Source organism: Euwallacea fornicatus, chromosome 2 (assembly GCF_040115645.1).
Source record: "Euwallacea fornicatus isolate EFF26 chromosome 2, ASM4011564v1, whole genome shotgun sequence".
Lineage (NCBI taxonomy): Eukaryota > Metazoa > Arthropoda > Insecta > Coleoptera > Curculionidae > Euwallacea > Euwallacea fornicatus.
Window position 1 is genome coordinate 1,531,779 of NC_089542.1, and position 16,272 is coordinate 1,548,050.

Sequence of the window (16,272 nt, forward strand, 5' to 3'; positions counted from 1 at the left end):
ATGGTACAGTTGAACAACCAAAATCGTTAAATACAGAGATGCAAATTGGAACAACATTGAAATAAGCTTTTAATGGGTTTTTGCGAATTTGTTTTAGAAGGCCTCTGAAACGACCAGATTTAATGCAGTTTAATCTGCCATTTTCCCACAATAATTCATTTTCTGTTTTATTTTCACAGTTTTACCATCTTCAGTTAAATAAATTACCAATCGGTTCAACGAGATTCGTTTACATTGCAAATAACCCGCGTACAAGGAATCGGACAGGTTTGAGCCAAGGAACAAACGTTTCCATTTTACAATCGCACATATTCATTTACAAAGGATTTGTCATAAATCATCCGGAAAAGCGGCTACATTACCGGATTCGAGGCGCGAATCGATATTGCTCTCTGGCAGTGCGAAAAGAACGAATAAATGACTTAAAAAGGCACATTATTTGTTCGCATTATTCCCGTATTTGCTCACACACTCCAGCCCTAAAAGTCCATTATTTCGCTGTTGCGGTTACTGTTTGCGCTTCACTCGATATGATTTCAGAACATTCGACGTCCTGAAATTCTATACTCGGAGGTAGTGGAAATGGACTGCCGGGTCATACCAGTGCTCGAAGGCAAATGCGATCTAGATGAGATTTCCAAAGACTGGCGAATCGTGGAGGGCAAAACCGGAGAGAAATTCTACATCATTAATGAACTAGACGTACAATCGGCGCGCCGGAGCTTATCAGAACTTCGCTCTAAAGGCATCGACAGCATCTCTGTGGCGCTTGCGCATAGCTATACATTTTTCGATCATGAAAGAGAAATCAGGGCCATAGCCCAAGACCTCGGTGAGTTCCAAAATGGACTGACTCTTCACCAAATACTAACGGATACTAACGGATCATAAAGGTTTTAAGCACGTCTCACTCTCTCACGAGGTAATCGCCATGACTCGAATCGTCCCCCGAGGTTTTACTTCTTGCGCAGATGCCTATTTGACCCCGCATGTTAGGAGGTACGTTGAGGGGTTTTGTAAAGGGTTCAAGAACAGGCTGGAGGGCACCAGGGTCTTGTTTATGCAGAGCGATGGCGGTTTGACTCCAATGCAGAATTTCAACGGAGCTAGAGCGATTTTGTCGGGACCTGCTGGAGGTATGGTCACCGTTCCTGTTGAGCGTACTGTAATATATATCACACGTCGGATAATCTAGAATTTTACAGAAGCCTCTAGATAAGTCTGTCTAGAAAGGTTGGAATAAATTATTTTCTAAAATTTGGTAGCGACGTCGCGTTTTCGTCTATCAAGAGTCCCGAACTTGCTCGAAGCTTCTTGAGAATTCCTAGACATCAAACACTAAGCAATGTAGCTTTACCGTACGCATTTGCGAGTTGAAAATAGTACTTAATTGCACGTCGAGGTGAAAGATAATGGGTCTCTTTGATGGGTGTCCGCACAGGTGTTGTCGGCTATGCTGTCACCACATGGCAAAAAGAAACTAACCTTCCAGTGATCGGGTTCGACATGGGCGGTACCTCCACTGACGTTTCCAGGTTCGCCGGTACCTACGAACACGTATACGAGAGCACCACTGCTGGTGTGACAATCCAGGCGCCTCAGCTGGACATTAACACTGTCGCTGCAGGCGGAGGTTCTATGTTGTTTTTCAGGCAAGTGCCCGAATGCCTTAAGGCAATTCTAGATTGTGAGTCAACAGGTCAGGGATGTTTGTGGTGGGTCCGGAGTCTGCAGGCGCGCATCCAGGGCCGGTTTGTTACCAAAAAGGAGGCCCTTTAACGGTGACAGACGCCAACTTGGTGCTTGGCCGCCTTCTTCCCGAGTTTTTCCCCAAAATCTTCGGTCCCAACGAGGATGCTCCTCTGAATAGAGAGGGTGCAATTGCGGAATTTAGAAGGTTGACGCAGCAGATTAATGACTTTTTGCGCGGGCGCAATGACGGGAGGGCGTTGATGTCCGTCGAAGAGGTGGCCATGGGGTTTGTGCACGTGGCCAACGAAGCCATGTGCCGGCCAATCAGGGCACTGACTCAAGGGAAAGGATACGACACGTCCAGGCATGCGCTCGCGTGTTTTGGAGGGGCCGGAGGGCAACACGCTTGCGCCATTGCCAGGTCATTAGGCATGACGACCGTGTTTGTACATAAATACGCTGGGATTTTGTCCGCGTACGGGATGGCGTTAGCAGACGTGGTGGAGGCAAGTCTTTTTTCCTACCTTTTTTCTCCTGTCACCCTTCCCGTTTTTGTGTGCATTCTCTGTTGTTATTTATCGCTTCCGAGTCTCGCTCTCGGTCTATTTTTTTCTTTCCATTAATGTTCCTATTTATATTTTACTTCATATTTTCAAGCCTCCTAATTCCAGGTTTCCCTACAGTTTTTCCGTTTCCATTCTCATTTTGTCTTCTCTGGTGAGGCATTCTCCTTGCACTTCGATGTTTCCAAACCACATCTTTCCCCAATTCCGGGTATCACTTCCTTCCTTTTTGTCACAAAACTTTATTTTTATAAATTAGTTTTGCCTCCCTTAATATTTGCCTTGTGAAACGTATGTAAAAGCCATCTTCTTCCTAATTCCCATCCCCTATCTTATCCATGAAAATACTACCTCTAAAAAATTTCTGTGACCTGCGCAGGAATCTCAGGAATCATGCGCCAAAACGTATGCTCCTGTTAACTTTACTTTCTTTGACGAGCGTCTGGAGGCGCTCGAGTCGCGTTGCCGCGCCTCGCTTCGTCGCCAGGGTTTCGCACACACTGACATAGTCCTGGAGCCGTATCTGCATATGCGCTACGACGGTACCGATTGTGCGTTGATGTGCGGACCTACAGAGGGAGCCTCCGCGAATCCCAAATATGGCGACTTTCTGCGCTCGTTTGTGGAGCGGTACAAATCAGAATTTGGGTTCGTAATTGAGGGTAGAAATGTGATGGTCGACGATATAAGGGTGAGCGGTAATTTTTGCAATCTTTGCACTTTTATTCGTGTGTTTAATAGGTGCGAGGAGTTGGCAAGAGTGCAGTGGAGCCTGAGAGTGTTATCGACGAATGTTTAGGGATGGCTGAGAGTATCGATACTGCTCGGGTGTTCTTTGAATCTAATTATTTCGATACCGGAGTATATCGCCTCAAGGATCTGAGGGCGGGGCACATTTTGTCAGGTAATTTTCTTATGTATGCGGAACTTTGCGAGACGCACAATTAAAAGTTTCTTAATTTAGAGGACGAGGAATTTCCTTTTATCCCTTAACTTAAATTGAAATTTCTTGCGTCGGTTGAATCGCGAAGCGCAGTGCATTTCGGTGATTGATGAATGCATTTTGGGTCAATTAAGCTGCAAACTTCATTCTGCAGTTTTACTAGTACGGCTGCAGATAATTATCGACGCATAAACAATAGGTCCGGCAATCATCATGGACGAACTGAGCACTATCCTCGTGGAGCCTGACTGTAGCGCCCTCATTACCAAGCGCGGCGATATTAAAATTACCATCGGCTCGGGGGTAATCAAACCACTAAGCCCTGAATTGGATTCGATCCAATTGAGTATCTTCGGTCACCGTTTTATGAGCATCGTGGAGCAAATGGGCCGGTAAATTCTCGCGATTTCTTTACATCGAGAATTCTCGAATGGTTTATTTGATTCAGGATCCTGCAGCGTACGGCCATCTCTACCAACATCAAGGAACGTCTCGATTTTTCGTGTGCACTATTCGGCGCAGACGGCGGATTGGTATCCAATGCGCCGCATATTCCTGTTCATTTGGGCGCAATGCAGGTAGGGTTGAGGCTGACTATTTTTGAGTCATCGAGCACATGGTTGTTTATTACTTGTTTTTTCGTGGATAGGAAGCGGTGCAGTATCAATTACGCACGCGCAAGAAGTTCTCTCCTGGCGATGTTATTCTGACCAATCATCCTGGAGCGGGAGGTTCTCACTTGCCAGATTTCACGGTTATTACTCCAGTGTTTTACAAGTAAATTTGGAATTTTTTTTGGTAGTTTTCATGCAAGGGGAAATATAATTTTAACTATTGTATAGAAGGTACAACCATCTTGATTTAGCAAATCTTGGAATTCGATGTGCCTATACCGTGTTTGGTGGAAGACCATCGCGTTAGTTAGATTTAAAACAAGCCCAATTTTCCATTTCTTTCTACTTCCTTCTATTAACATCTCTATCCCTTTCAACTTTCTCCATATCTTTTTTCTCTCTCTCCAAATTCCCCTTGATTGCTTAACACATTTTTTTCCATCTCAGACATGTAGAGGTTCCGATTTTCTTCGTGGCGAGTCGGGGACATCACGCGGACATTGGAGGCATCACTCCCGGCTCGATGCCTCCTCACTCTACTAGTTTAACACAAGAGGGGGCTGCTTTCAAGTCTTTTTTACTGGTGAAAGGAGATCGATTTATGGAGGAGGAGGTAACGCGAGAGATAAAAGTGGCGGGCGGTAGGAATCTGCACGATAACATCTCCGATCTGCGCGCGCAGGTGGCGGCCAATAAAAATGGAATAGATTTGGTAAGATTTTGCTTAATGTTCCTTAATTAGAGGTATTTTGAGTGATCTTCTCGAGATTCCGCTGATTTCTCATTCTGTAAAAACAAGAGAACTTATTCACCCCAATAAAAGGACATCCGGAATACATACCTCGAATGTTCGAAATATAAAGTGTTTGTCCAGCATTTTCCAAAGAAAATTCCATTATTAATGCATTATTTATTGCTGGACGCAATATCAATCCATTTGGGATTCACGTGCGTTATCGACACTTTAAATCAACTAACGGCCGTTATTAATATTAATTGCGTTAGGCCGGGCGTGAAATAATCGTTCGTAATTGCGGCACCAAACACAATGAAAAATATTTTAAAATATCATGCAAAATAAATCACGTTTTTGTAATTTTAAGGCTGGTTTACATTAGGCAAACATTAATATAAGGCGTGTACAACACGCACGTCATTATGCGTCATAATTTATATTATATTGCCTGGGAATGGGACACTAATGGCATTTCGATATTACCATCTGATATCATTAGTTGCGTTAATTACATTATAACCCTGTACGTGATGTATGTATGTTACGAAATTAGTTTATATGTTACAAATTTTCCAGTTTTTGTTTTCAAATTTTTTTTTCTTAAAAACATTGCTAATTATACGGCAAAAATACAGCATTTATTTGCGGTCGGTACAAACCAAATAACTGAAACATGGCGCTCGTAGATAAACAGAAGAAATTTATCAAAACTCGGAAACAAAACACTATCGTGCGGTTGCCGACGCGAAACCCTTCAAAGAGTCGACGGCTTTGATTGCTGTCAAATGAGGATTTTCATGTCAAATAACAATTGCAATTTTCAGATTTTTTTCGAAAGTGTTTAGTGATTTTTTTTTACCTTGAAAACGTTTTGAATGATGACATCCAAAAGAACGAAGATCAGTGCATTCACACAATTCATTTTAAAAAAGTTGACAGTGTGCTGACAAATTCATATTTCATATCAAAACGGCGACTGCCGTATTTTAAGACTGCAAGAAAAACTTTTTTAGTCAGGTGAAATGTTCTGACGAAACAAAACATTTTGATTGTTGTCAATTAATGGCAACACCACTGGACCAATGTGGACTGTCACTTGTCACACAATATTCCAATTAGTGCATCCTGCTAAGCTCACATTAAAACTCATTGGCTGGAGCTGTTTTTGATCTTATTTTCCCTAGGAATTAATTTAAAATTTCAGTGTCAAGCGAGCTATTAGTTATCGTATAATTATACTATCGGTTGGCAAAACGGTGCCCCTTTTTCCTGGGTAACTTGTATTTTATCAATGCCAGATAACTCCAGCTATCACCTGTCAGTAAAATTTTAAAAACTGTTTCAAGTTTAGATGGGTCAGAAATTTTGAAAAATTGACAAAAACTACTATTGAATTTTTTGTCACAATATTTTTTAATACAACTGACAGTTTGAAAACTGGTATCATGTCACAATAACATAAATCAATCATGTTTAGTGCTGTCATTCAGTCACCTCCGCTGATATATGTGTCACTCATGCTCATCGTTATTTTTGACATTTTGCTATAAAAGTCTGTGTTTCGCTCTTCATGGAAAGCTCTTTTTTCTGCAACAGACGCCTCAAGTTTCATAATCTATTATAACCATTTAGTTTCCGTTTAAGATCACTTCATCGTTATAATTTTTATCGGCCTGAATAATCCGGTCTCAATTTACACCCCATTTTATATCCGACGTTTCGCCGATGTTAAGCTGCATAACTGCCTATCAAACAAGTAATTAAAATGGTATGCAAGATAATCTTCATCGCTACACAATCGTAATTCCTTTACGACTTAATCCTGTTAAACGCTAGCCCGGCGCTGAATAATCAGCTACAAGCTGGATAGCGTTTAATGTTTCAAGTGAGTTTTCTTTCAGCGGCAAAATTATTATGTTATTGAAGCAGTGCAGCATCAATTATGAGCTGGTCTTTGTTTCCAACATTATAGATTAGCCAAACCTGCATCTCAATTAAGCTATCTGTCCATCTTTATGGAATGAGCGGTAATTTAAAACTCGAAAAGTATAATTTGCAGAACCCTATAGTTTCCACGTATTCCCAAATTCCGCATGTCACAGTTTGTCGGTTAAATGTTCAGAAGCGATCTTTGTAACCCCACTCCCTTGATAAAGCCACGCCTTCATGTTTTGTCATTGGACAGTTTCGAGGAAAAAGTATTCACCTAAGATAGGAATTTCACTCCTACACTCGGAGTGTGTAGTCCCACCCCCGATAAAGCCACGCCCCAACTGAAGGTGTTGAGAATGTTCGAACTAAAATATTGTCCTCTCTCTTTATTTAACATGAAGATCTTTATAATCTATTCTCTCGTAGAGAAAATGCTTCTCACTTTTCGCTCCTCTTTTACGTGTGGAAAAACGTAGTTGAGTGCACTTATCCGAGTATTTACCAATAATAATTCACAACCCACCATTGTTTGGTTCGAATATGAGGGACGATCCTGCTATTTCTCAGGTCTTAGAACTCATAAACCAATGCGGTCTAGACGTAGTCCAGGCCTATATGCATCACATTCAAACAAACGCCGAAGTAGCAGTACGCGACATGCTTCGCGAAGTGGCCCGGATGGCGGTGGCCAAAACGGGCTCCGCCCATCTCGAATGCGTTGACCATATGGATGACGGATCACCAATCAACCTCAAAGTGACACTGGACGAGGAGAGCGGCTCTGCCTTTTGCGATTTCAGGTAAGTCTCGATCCAGCTTGTTTAGGAGCGTGGGAAGGTGTACTCGGCCTTAGTGGGCGTGATTGTGTGTTAACTATTGTTTAGTGCATGAAAAAGGTGCGGAGTATCAAAGAAAATGAGGCGTGGTTTGCTTATATAGGTGCCTGTTTTCATTTTTTAATGCTTTTCGGAGGTCACTTTTTCTTAGGTTTATGAAAATTTTTTAACCATAATAAGCACTAATTTTAGCGGATCCGGCCCTGAAGTGTGGGGAAATTGCAACGCCCCGAGGGCGGTAACCTTGTCTGCCTTGATTTATTGCCTCCGATGCATGGTCGGGCATGACGTTCCTTTAAATCAGGTACGGTCCTGATTTCGGTAATTTAATTTCCTAGTGACAGGAGAATTATCAGGGTTGTCTGGCACCGGTTAAGGTTTACATCCCCAAAGGTTCCATCCTGGACCCTAGCGATGACGCGGCGGTAGTGGGGGGTAACGTTCTGACCTCCCAACGTATCGTAGACGTCGTCTTGGGCGCTTTCAAGGCTTGTGCCGCCTCTCAGGGATGCATGAACAACATCACATTCGGGAACGATTCCTGGGGGTGTTACGAGACCGTAGCAGGAGGCAGTGGTGCCGTAAGTTCTTTCTCGTTTACTGTGTAGCTTTCGCAATTACATAATCAATTAAGCGGACCTCCCGAGTAAACAAAAGTCACAGAGAGATACGAGTTAATTAGGGGGAATATTCGGGCAGCGAAGCTGCAACTTGTAAAATATAATTCAATTCTGCAGCTGCGAGTAAATTAACCGCGAGTTGCAGCTGCTGAACAGGCTCGTGGCCGATTCGGTCGAGAGCGTTTTGCCCAATTAATGGGCCTGCGACATCATTTTCGGTGTTGCGATCCACATATTTCAGGAGAAGGTTATGTTTCATTTAGTAGTAGCCCTTAAGGTGTCTTGTCAAACATTTGGGGAGTGTAGATTTCAAGATTCACAAATGAGGAAGGATTGGGGGCGGGGATTTGCCGAGAAGGTGGAATTATCATCTCAAGATTGCTAATTAAATTTTTAAGATAATTAGGGATATCGTAGTTTTAGTACTACTAGTTTTTACCTCTAAATAGACTTTGCTCTTAAGAGGACGGGGAAGCAGGATCTCAATGTTATTGGGTAATTTCACGCTGTGAAATTCAATGTGATTCAATTTGTTATCATTTCCAATGAAGAACGGTTGAATGCAGAGCTTCGTGGAGGGCCTTGGGCTAAATGCCTATTCGCTTTTTAATGTATTGAAAGGAAGTACGAGTGGAATATTTAACTAGTACTCAACCAATTGTAAAATTACAAAAATACCAAAAGATGAGAGGTAAGGTCAAGGAGAGTAATCCAATCAATAAGCCAAGCTTCACTCATATTTGACGTAGTGCTGGGGAGTGGCGAAAACTATACAGGTGGGGTTTCAATGAAAGGCGGTTCATTAGAGCTCCCAATGGGAAATGACGGGGGCGGAGCAATATTTCTAGGAGAGGCTCTAAAGTTGTTTTAAGCAGATAGAGTCTTCAGTGCTCACTGAGGCACGGAAGGCGTAGCATGAATGTCTAAAAGGCGGGAATATTTACTTGTATATAAACATTGGTAATCGTGTACGTGAAAGTTATGAAATGTATCATCATCCTTTATTCAATCAAAAGTGACAGAGCGAGGTTTTTTAGATGAGAACGGTCTTAAATCACAAGCGCATATTTTGCAAACTTTCTTTTGTTATGAAAATTTTTAATTAACTAATGACAAAGTACGGGGCGTAGCCTAGCCCAACTAAGAGAAGAGTCGGCACTATTTTGACATTATATTGGGTTTTTTCGAGTATGGTGTAATGGTGGCTTTAATGGTTGATTACTGAACAGAAAGTAAGAAAAGGGAGGATTTGGCTCACAAATATCTACTAAATATTGCGGAGGTATGGCTTTCCCAAGGGAAGGGCTTAAGCCATAATCACGCACTCCCCTACACTCCAGTTGGTGTACAAACAAGTTTGAGGACTGTAATTTTGGGCTGAAGCCAGTCCTTCTTTTTCCTATATCTCGATAATAAATCAACCTCGCACACCTGCACGCCAACGATTGCAGAAAGACAAACAGGCGAATGTTTATATTAAACGACGGACAATATTTTCGCAGCAAAACGAACAAACTGTTACGTCATAATATCCTGCAGGCTCGCTTCGTGGCGCTTATGAAAAATGCCCGTTTGCCCGTGCAACAAATCGCACCTGCACGTTGCAATGACGTAACACACGTGTTCCACTCCAATTCGGGTTGTTACGTATTGACTTCGAAACTTCAGCCGGAAAAATGTATTTTTCCAACAACAAGTTTCCCAACCATTAAGCCCTTTTTAGGGCCCATCTTGGCACGGTTGTTCGGGAGTGCATTCACACATGACCAACACCCGCATTACCGACATTGAAATCCTGGAGCGGCGCTATCCGGTGCACGTCAAAGTCTTCACTTTGAGGTCTAATACCGGAGGCCTAGGGCGTTTCAAAGGGGGCGACGGCGTGATTAGAGAGCTGATGTTCCGGGCGCCCTTGACCCTCTCCATCTTGACCGAGAGAAGGGTGTTGCGACCTTATGGCATGGATGGTAAGCCACGTCGAAGCGTTTTCGGCCATTTAATTTTGACAAATTTATGTGTCCTACCTGGTACCATTAAGTGCGATATTTTATTTATATTAATATCGACCGAATTGAATGCAAACATGTTTGAATGCGGGGCACATGTGGTGGCACTGAAACCGTTCCGCTTATGCTCCCGTGCGGCGTCGAACATCAAACATAATTTACAGTAACGGCCGTAAATGCAATTAATAATGGGTTTGTTTCAAAATTGGCAATGACGGGGTGGAAATATTTTTCTTTGGCCGACGGAGCAAAATTAAATTAATTCAACCGGGGACTTGTTTTAAAATTGTTGCAGGAGTGACAGTTACACCGGGAGTGTATTTTCGGAACGCGACCCAGTAAACATGGCGAGACTATCATCATGTTACAAAATGCCGTCCTGTTCCATTGTCATCTGTCATCTGTCCGCTCCTACTCTTTATTCGATCTCTGCGGTTTCGCAACTCTCCTAGTTCCGAACTTTTCGGAAATAATTCGGGAAGCTTCCCCGCGATGCCGGATTTGATTTTACTGATTAGATTAGGAGCGTAAAGTATGCCCCGCATCATAACACTCACTCTGAGAGTGTAATTCCGGAACGCGCTCCAGAAATATAGCGGCGATGGTCGCTGTCATCATTAAACGCCAAAGTTACGTTATATTGTTCCCTTTAACTGTGGGCGGGTAAAGATAGTAGATGCTTCTATAGATGCAACTGCCCTAAATGTGAATGTCTCAGTGCAGATCTCATGCCCGGAGAGGGTCCCATAAGCTTCTCAAACATTTAGAATGATCCAAAGCGACCAATTTCGGAATGGTCCAGGAGGTCCTCAAACCTTCCAGCAGATTCGCAAACTTTCCGCATCGGCTCCGTACATTCTAAGAGTTTCTCTCGTGTACGAAACGTTGAAATGAGACTTTTTATGTCCCAAATGAAAACATAATATTCAAACGACTCGGTATTAAAATGGAAGGAAAGGTGCTACGAAACCTCCTCCTTAAGTGGATCACTGCAGATGTAGACCTATTAGAGCTGTGTGCTCTATCGTTTTAAACCTCGTGTTAGTTTCTGTAGCTTTTGAGCGTAATAATTGTTTTCACTCGCAAACTTGAATTGCATATGCGACGGAGTGGGCAAAATTCACGGCGGCATTCGAACAAAGCAAACGGGAATGTAATGCGACCCTTTGAGGAAACGCACCCTTACGCCCATACGAGCGTATGTCGAATCGAAATTGCAACACTCCCGGCTGCTCAACATGCATAATGTTAAACGTTTCGTGCGGGTCCTATTTGGGTACGTCGGGCGTAAACTATGAATCCATGGTAGCATTCCTTCAACCCCATTGCGACTTTCGATCAGTCTTGTTTTCCTTTTTTTTTTTTTTCTTTTTACTTTTTTTTTGCGACGCACATCACGTCTCTAATAATAAAATATGCCAGGAATGTGTTTTATTCACCAGGTGGTCAGCCCGGGGCCCGGGGTCTCAATCTGCTGATTAGAGCCGACGGCAGGACCATTAATCTCGGACCGAAAACTGCCGTGCAGGTGTTGCCAGGGGTAAGTCTCCATGTTTTTCTCCCCTCAGCTGATGCTGATTTTCTTTTATTTAAGGCATCTGCAGAAATTGTGGAGATTTAAGTGAAATTCCGCGTCGTCGTCGTAATTCCGCTCGACGGTGCGACTGACTAAAGTAAACTTTTCCGCTTTTTTTCCCCGGCAATTTGTACCGTGATTAAATTGCATTCAGTGTTGTTTACTTCGGCCAGACCTGTTTTTCAATTTCCCGGCAGATGACGGGCGTTCCCCTACGCAACAACCCGTGACTCGTCATTTTTCCGCGATCCTTCGACTGCCCAAAAATGGCCGAGATTTATTACCCAACTTCCGGGTTTCCTTTTTCAGGGCTCTAATTTTTCCGTATAGCGCGCATGCCATTTGTCAGCGGAACCCTGTTTTCTGCCACTTTGTTATTACCTTTTTTTGCGCAATTTATTTGAATGTTCCCGACCTTTGCCTGCCTGAACTCAGCACACAAAAATCAGCATATTGCTCTTCAAAGATCCGAATGGTTGATATTTGAATAATCACAGCTCTTTTTGTGGCGTCTCGATTGTCGAACACATCTCTAGTTTCTTCTGTTCACTTACCATGTCCTTTCCCCAATCCCCTAGCTGTGTCCGTCATTAGCGGCGATCTAGAATTTGCAACAGCCGGCATTGCATCAAAGTTGGTGGTACTTTTCGAACTGCCATATGCTAGTGCCCTTACGATGTCAGTTTGTTACCAGAAATCGGTCTTTATGGGTATATAGAACTTTCCTGATTAGTGCAGATGGTCTTAGAAGTCGTTCCGATACTCAAAATGGCATAAAATGTTTTAGCGGTTATCCAGAGAAATACACTGCCCCGCAAAATTAACGCATGTTCCAAATTTTTACGCATTTTCATTTTTATGATTTTAGAGTGAATATTTTGCGCTTACTAACGTGGTGTGACCATGAATTCCACTAGATCTAACTTGACGGAACCAATAGGGGGTATAGTTAAATGAATACACGGTGTACCAAAAAATTATGTGATTTTTACTCCTTAACTCGCACAGGCAAATGAATATTTAATAGCGTGTGTTATCCCCTCTTGCTCTGATTACTGCGTCACGCCTCCTTGGCATCCTTGAAATTAAGTTTCTAATGTCATTATGATTAATGTGATGCCACATTTCCATGATCTTCAATGAGAGTTCAGTTGAGTGCCTGGAGGGAACCGGTAAGGTTCTAACTTGTCGTCCCACGTTGTCCCGTAAATGTTCGATGAGGTTCAAATCAGGGCTTGTTGCTGGGCAGGCAACGTTTGAGTTTTCACATCTTTAAGGTAGTTTAGTACCACTCGTGCCACGTGCCAAAGTGCATTATCATGAATCAAAAAAAATTCCCCGCCAATACATGAGGTATGTGGCACTACACGTGGTTGTAAAAGGTCTGTTATGTATCGGTGGGCTGTCAGAGCGCCGTTCTCAAACACATCTAACTCCGCCGACCTTCCAAGCTAATGCCTCCCCATATCGTAACAAATCCACCTCCGTGGTCCACAGTTCAGGCAATGTTACTCTGGACGCATCGCTCTACAGAACGTCGATTCACTCTCCTACGACGATCATAACTAAAAAGACAAAATCGAGACTCGCCCTTCAGGAGTGTATCGCTCCATTGAGGATCTTCCCAATTTTTGTGTTCTCGAGCATATTGAAAACTTCCGTCGGTGGTCTACGGTAAATAAGGGCCGCTTGCGGCCCTATAGAGAGTAATATTGCTTTCTGCCAACCTTCTTCTCGCCGCACCTTGACTGACGCGAAAGTCATATCGGCGAGAAAACTCCCGCCGCAGCGCAGCAATTGTAATGAATCGACTTCGTAAAGTTTGCAGTCGTAAAAATCGATCTCGGTTATTCGTTGTCAACCTCTGACGTCCTTGTCCAGGTATTCTTTGACTCGTACGAGTCTCTGGAAGTCGTGCGAGAGCGCCGGAGACCGCAGATCGTGCCACTCCCAATCGTAGGGCGATTTGAATTTACTTCCGCAAATGCCACGGCGGCCGCACGTTCGTTCACCGAAAAATTTCTCCTTTCGCCGAGATTTTGGGCCATTTTTTTCAGGGAAAAAATTTTCTTTTCACAAAATGACCTAAAATCGTGGCTCAACCGAACTTAAACGAGGTGTAAGACCTTCAAATCAAAATTGCCGAAAGAGAAATTTTGAGCGTTTTGCAAAGAACTGTTGTTATCTTCTATATATTATATTATAGATATGTAAGAAATTGGGAAAAAGTTTTGATAGTGATAAATGAATAATTTTAAACCACTAGCGCGCGTTATAAATGGTCTCGAAGGCAGATTTTTCAGTTTTAAAAATGATTCTTTAATTTTGCGGGCAGTGTAGAAAACATTCAGAGCCCGGTATGACTCAAACAGACCGATTTCGAACGCTCTAGAAACTTCTCGAATATTCCAATTCACTATTGGATCTAAAAACGATTAGTCACGGCACTTTACTTCATCCGAATAAAGAGCGCAGATTGATTAATTTATTCGAGTTATAAACGTACGTAAAGCGAAAATCGAAAATCACGATATATTTGAGTAATCGCAACAACCTTAAAAACTTCCGAGCACCCGAACCGGAACGTTGCAGGTCGTCGGAAAGTTGGGCTCTATGAGGGGGGTCCTCATAATTAGAACTGCCAAAACAATGTACCGTGGAGTGGGTGTATGATTTAATTTTGCCGGGGAGTAAATTTTCGTAAATTAATTAATATTTTCAGGTCGATGAAGGGTCATTTTTGACGGGTCTGATCGCACCGAACGCGTCTAAATGCCAAATAATTAAACCGCAAATCCACTTGTGAGTGATAGTTCGGTAGGTTGTGTGCAGCAGTGCGCTGGATGCGAATCCAGCCGGGTATTGTGAAGTGTTTAATGGCCCAAAGTTGATAATAAAGACGGCCATAAAAGTCCCAGAAGAACAAAGCGTTTAATAAAGACTCACTCAACTAGACATGTTCTCCGACATCGAAACTGATCGCGAAAAATCGAGGGGCGGCCATTTTCGAAAATGGCGCTGTCTTCGAATCGTTTGCTCGCCGAAATTTTGTACAATCTCCATTATTTAGCCTCGGAGCTTCTCGACTATTTATATCTGGAATACTCATTTCCGCACAAGGCGCAGCATAGATAAATACATTGTATTTATGGAAAACCCTCAGATCTGAACATACACTCGCGGCCAGAAGTCTGGAGAGATTTTTAATTTGTACTGTATTTGTTGCGCCGAAGAAGGACTCGTTCGATTGCTTTACTATACTGTACGTTTTTTATCGATCGAACGTTTTTTAAACGTGTTTCCATTTTTGCGTGGCCGATATCACTTTTTTGCTAAAGATGTTGTTTACACCTTGGGCAAAAGCATAGAAAGATTACTGGCGGTTTTGGGGCCGATAACTGCCACATTTCTCTCGTTTTGCGTCTCTCGACGTCCGCACGACGGGGTGGGAACGGGTGTCTCCCGTCAAAAAATCGTTTTTAACAACGACTTTTTCAAAAACAACACCCCTAAGCGAAATATTGTACGGTGAATTTGGGAACATAACTCCATCTTAACGACAAACTTTGAAGACGAGGTCAAAAATGATCGCCAAGAAAGTGTCATTTCAAAAGACGTCCCGCACTTTTGTCCACAACTGCATATTCACTCCGGACACGATTGCAATGCGTTATTAAATTTGCTCCTTAAATCCATTAAAACGGAAAATATTAATAATTCGAAAATATTTCCATAATTTCGCCCGCGAGTGCGGCCGCTTCGCAATTTTTTTCGAATCTAAAGCAAATCGCTTCGAACCGGAGCCCCGACTGCATAATCGACGATTGCGACGAGCAAATCCCGGAGCCTCGCGACTCATTGTAATAACCAAATTTTTCCCCGTTAATGGCAGCCATCTTCGATCATCCCCCAGTCGGGGGCACCAAATTAATTTCGGGGTTTTATCGACGCCCGCTAGCGCCCCGATGGCACCTAAAACATTCGCTTCCTTCCAGGATACACTCAGACTTCACACACCTGGCGGGGGCGGTTTCGGGGGGGCCGAGGCCCCCCTCGACGACGAGGGGCCCAAAGTGCAGCGACGAGAATTTTTGGAACGCGGCAGTCTGTACGAGTACCGCATGGCCCAAGAGGGTGTTTAAGATGATAATTTGGGTAAGTTTTGTTGTTCCCCCTAACCGTCGGCGTTCAGGCAAGAAATTCCTTGTTAATTTAAAACCCATTAGGAGGTTTAATCCTTCTCAATTAGCGAGACAAACTAAGGACATTGCGGGGCCGATTGTTGGGCGGCGAGAAGATTGATAGCGGCCAGGGGCGGTTTTGCGGTAGCCCGTATGCGTCTAATTGAATGCAGCTAGCTGCATTCAACCCGGGGGGGGAGGGGGGCGCGGGGGGCGTCAAGAAGCTAATTTGCCTGACGCTTTTTATGCTTGTGCTGGCGTCTTTTTGCGCGCGGAACATCCATCTTGCCGTCTCGCGATGTTTTCCGTTCAAACTGTGTATAAATCCGACCTAAATTGCCTTCGAACGGGGGCGAAATGCCGCGTTTTAAATGTAACTTTAACTCTTGTGTCTGCCGAGTCTACGTGGAAGAGTCCTTTTTGCGGGAGGGCCATTATGCGGCCGCTGAAGGTTGCACTAATGCAAATTAACGAAGTTTCCTGCATTAAAAACGTAAAGGGTGACAGTTTAATAAAACTGCTCGTCTTTTTTACATAATTATTTCATATCTCAGACGAACATTATGCGCAGGT

The 16,272-nt window shown here is 43.3% G+C and overlaps 1 protein-coding gene across 2 annotated transcripts in view; it reads left to right on the forward strand.

Moving 5' to 3' along the window:
* Positions 1-16,272, forward strand: part of LOC136346208 (5-oxoprolinase) — a 52,363-nt gene that overhangs the window by 23,369 nt on the left and 12,722 nt on the right. For both annotated transcript variants that reach the window (XM_066295185.1, XM_066295174.1), the window contains exons 4-19: positions 541-832; positions 894-1,136; positions 1,442-1,652; positions 1,700-2,198; positions 2,635-2,946; positions 2,997-3,159; positions 3,398-3,590; positions 3,647-3,776; positions 3,848-3,975; positions 4,260-4,524; positions 7,048-7,280; positions 7,509-7,620; positions 7,673-7,897; positions 9,660-9,903; positions 11,385-11,482; positions 15,514-15,673. In XM_066295185.1, coding sequence (XP_066151282.1) covers positions 541-832; positions 894-1,136; positions 1,442-1,652; positions 1,700-2,198; positions 2,635-2,946; positions 2,997-3,159; positions 3,398-3,590; positions 3,647-3,776; positions 3,848-3,975; positions 4,260-4,524; positions 7,048-7,280; positions 7,509-7,620; positions 7,673-7,897; positions 9,660-9,903; positions 11,385-11,482; positions 15,514-15,660 — 3,495 coding nt within the window. In that variant the 3' untranslated portion in view covers positions 15,661-15,673. The remainder of the gene's footprint in view (positions 1-540; positions 833-893; positions 1,137-1,441; positions 1,653-1,699; positions 2,199-2,634; positions 2,947-2,996; positions 3,160-3,397; positions 3,591-3,646; positions 3,777-3,847; positions 3,976-4,259; positions 4,525-7,047; positions 7,281-7,508; positions 7,621-7,672; positions 7,898-9,659; positions 9,904-11,384; positions 11,483-15,513; positions 15,674-16,272) is intronic.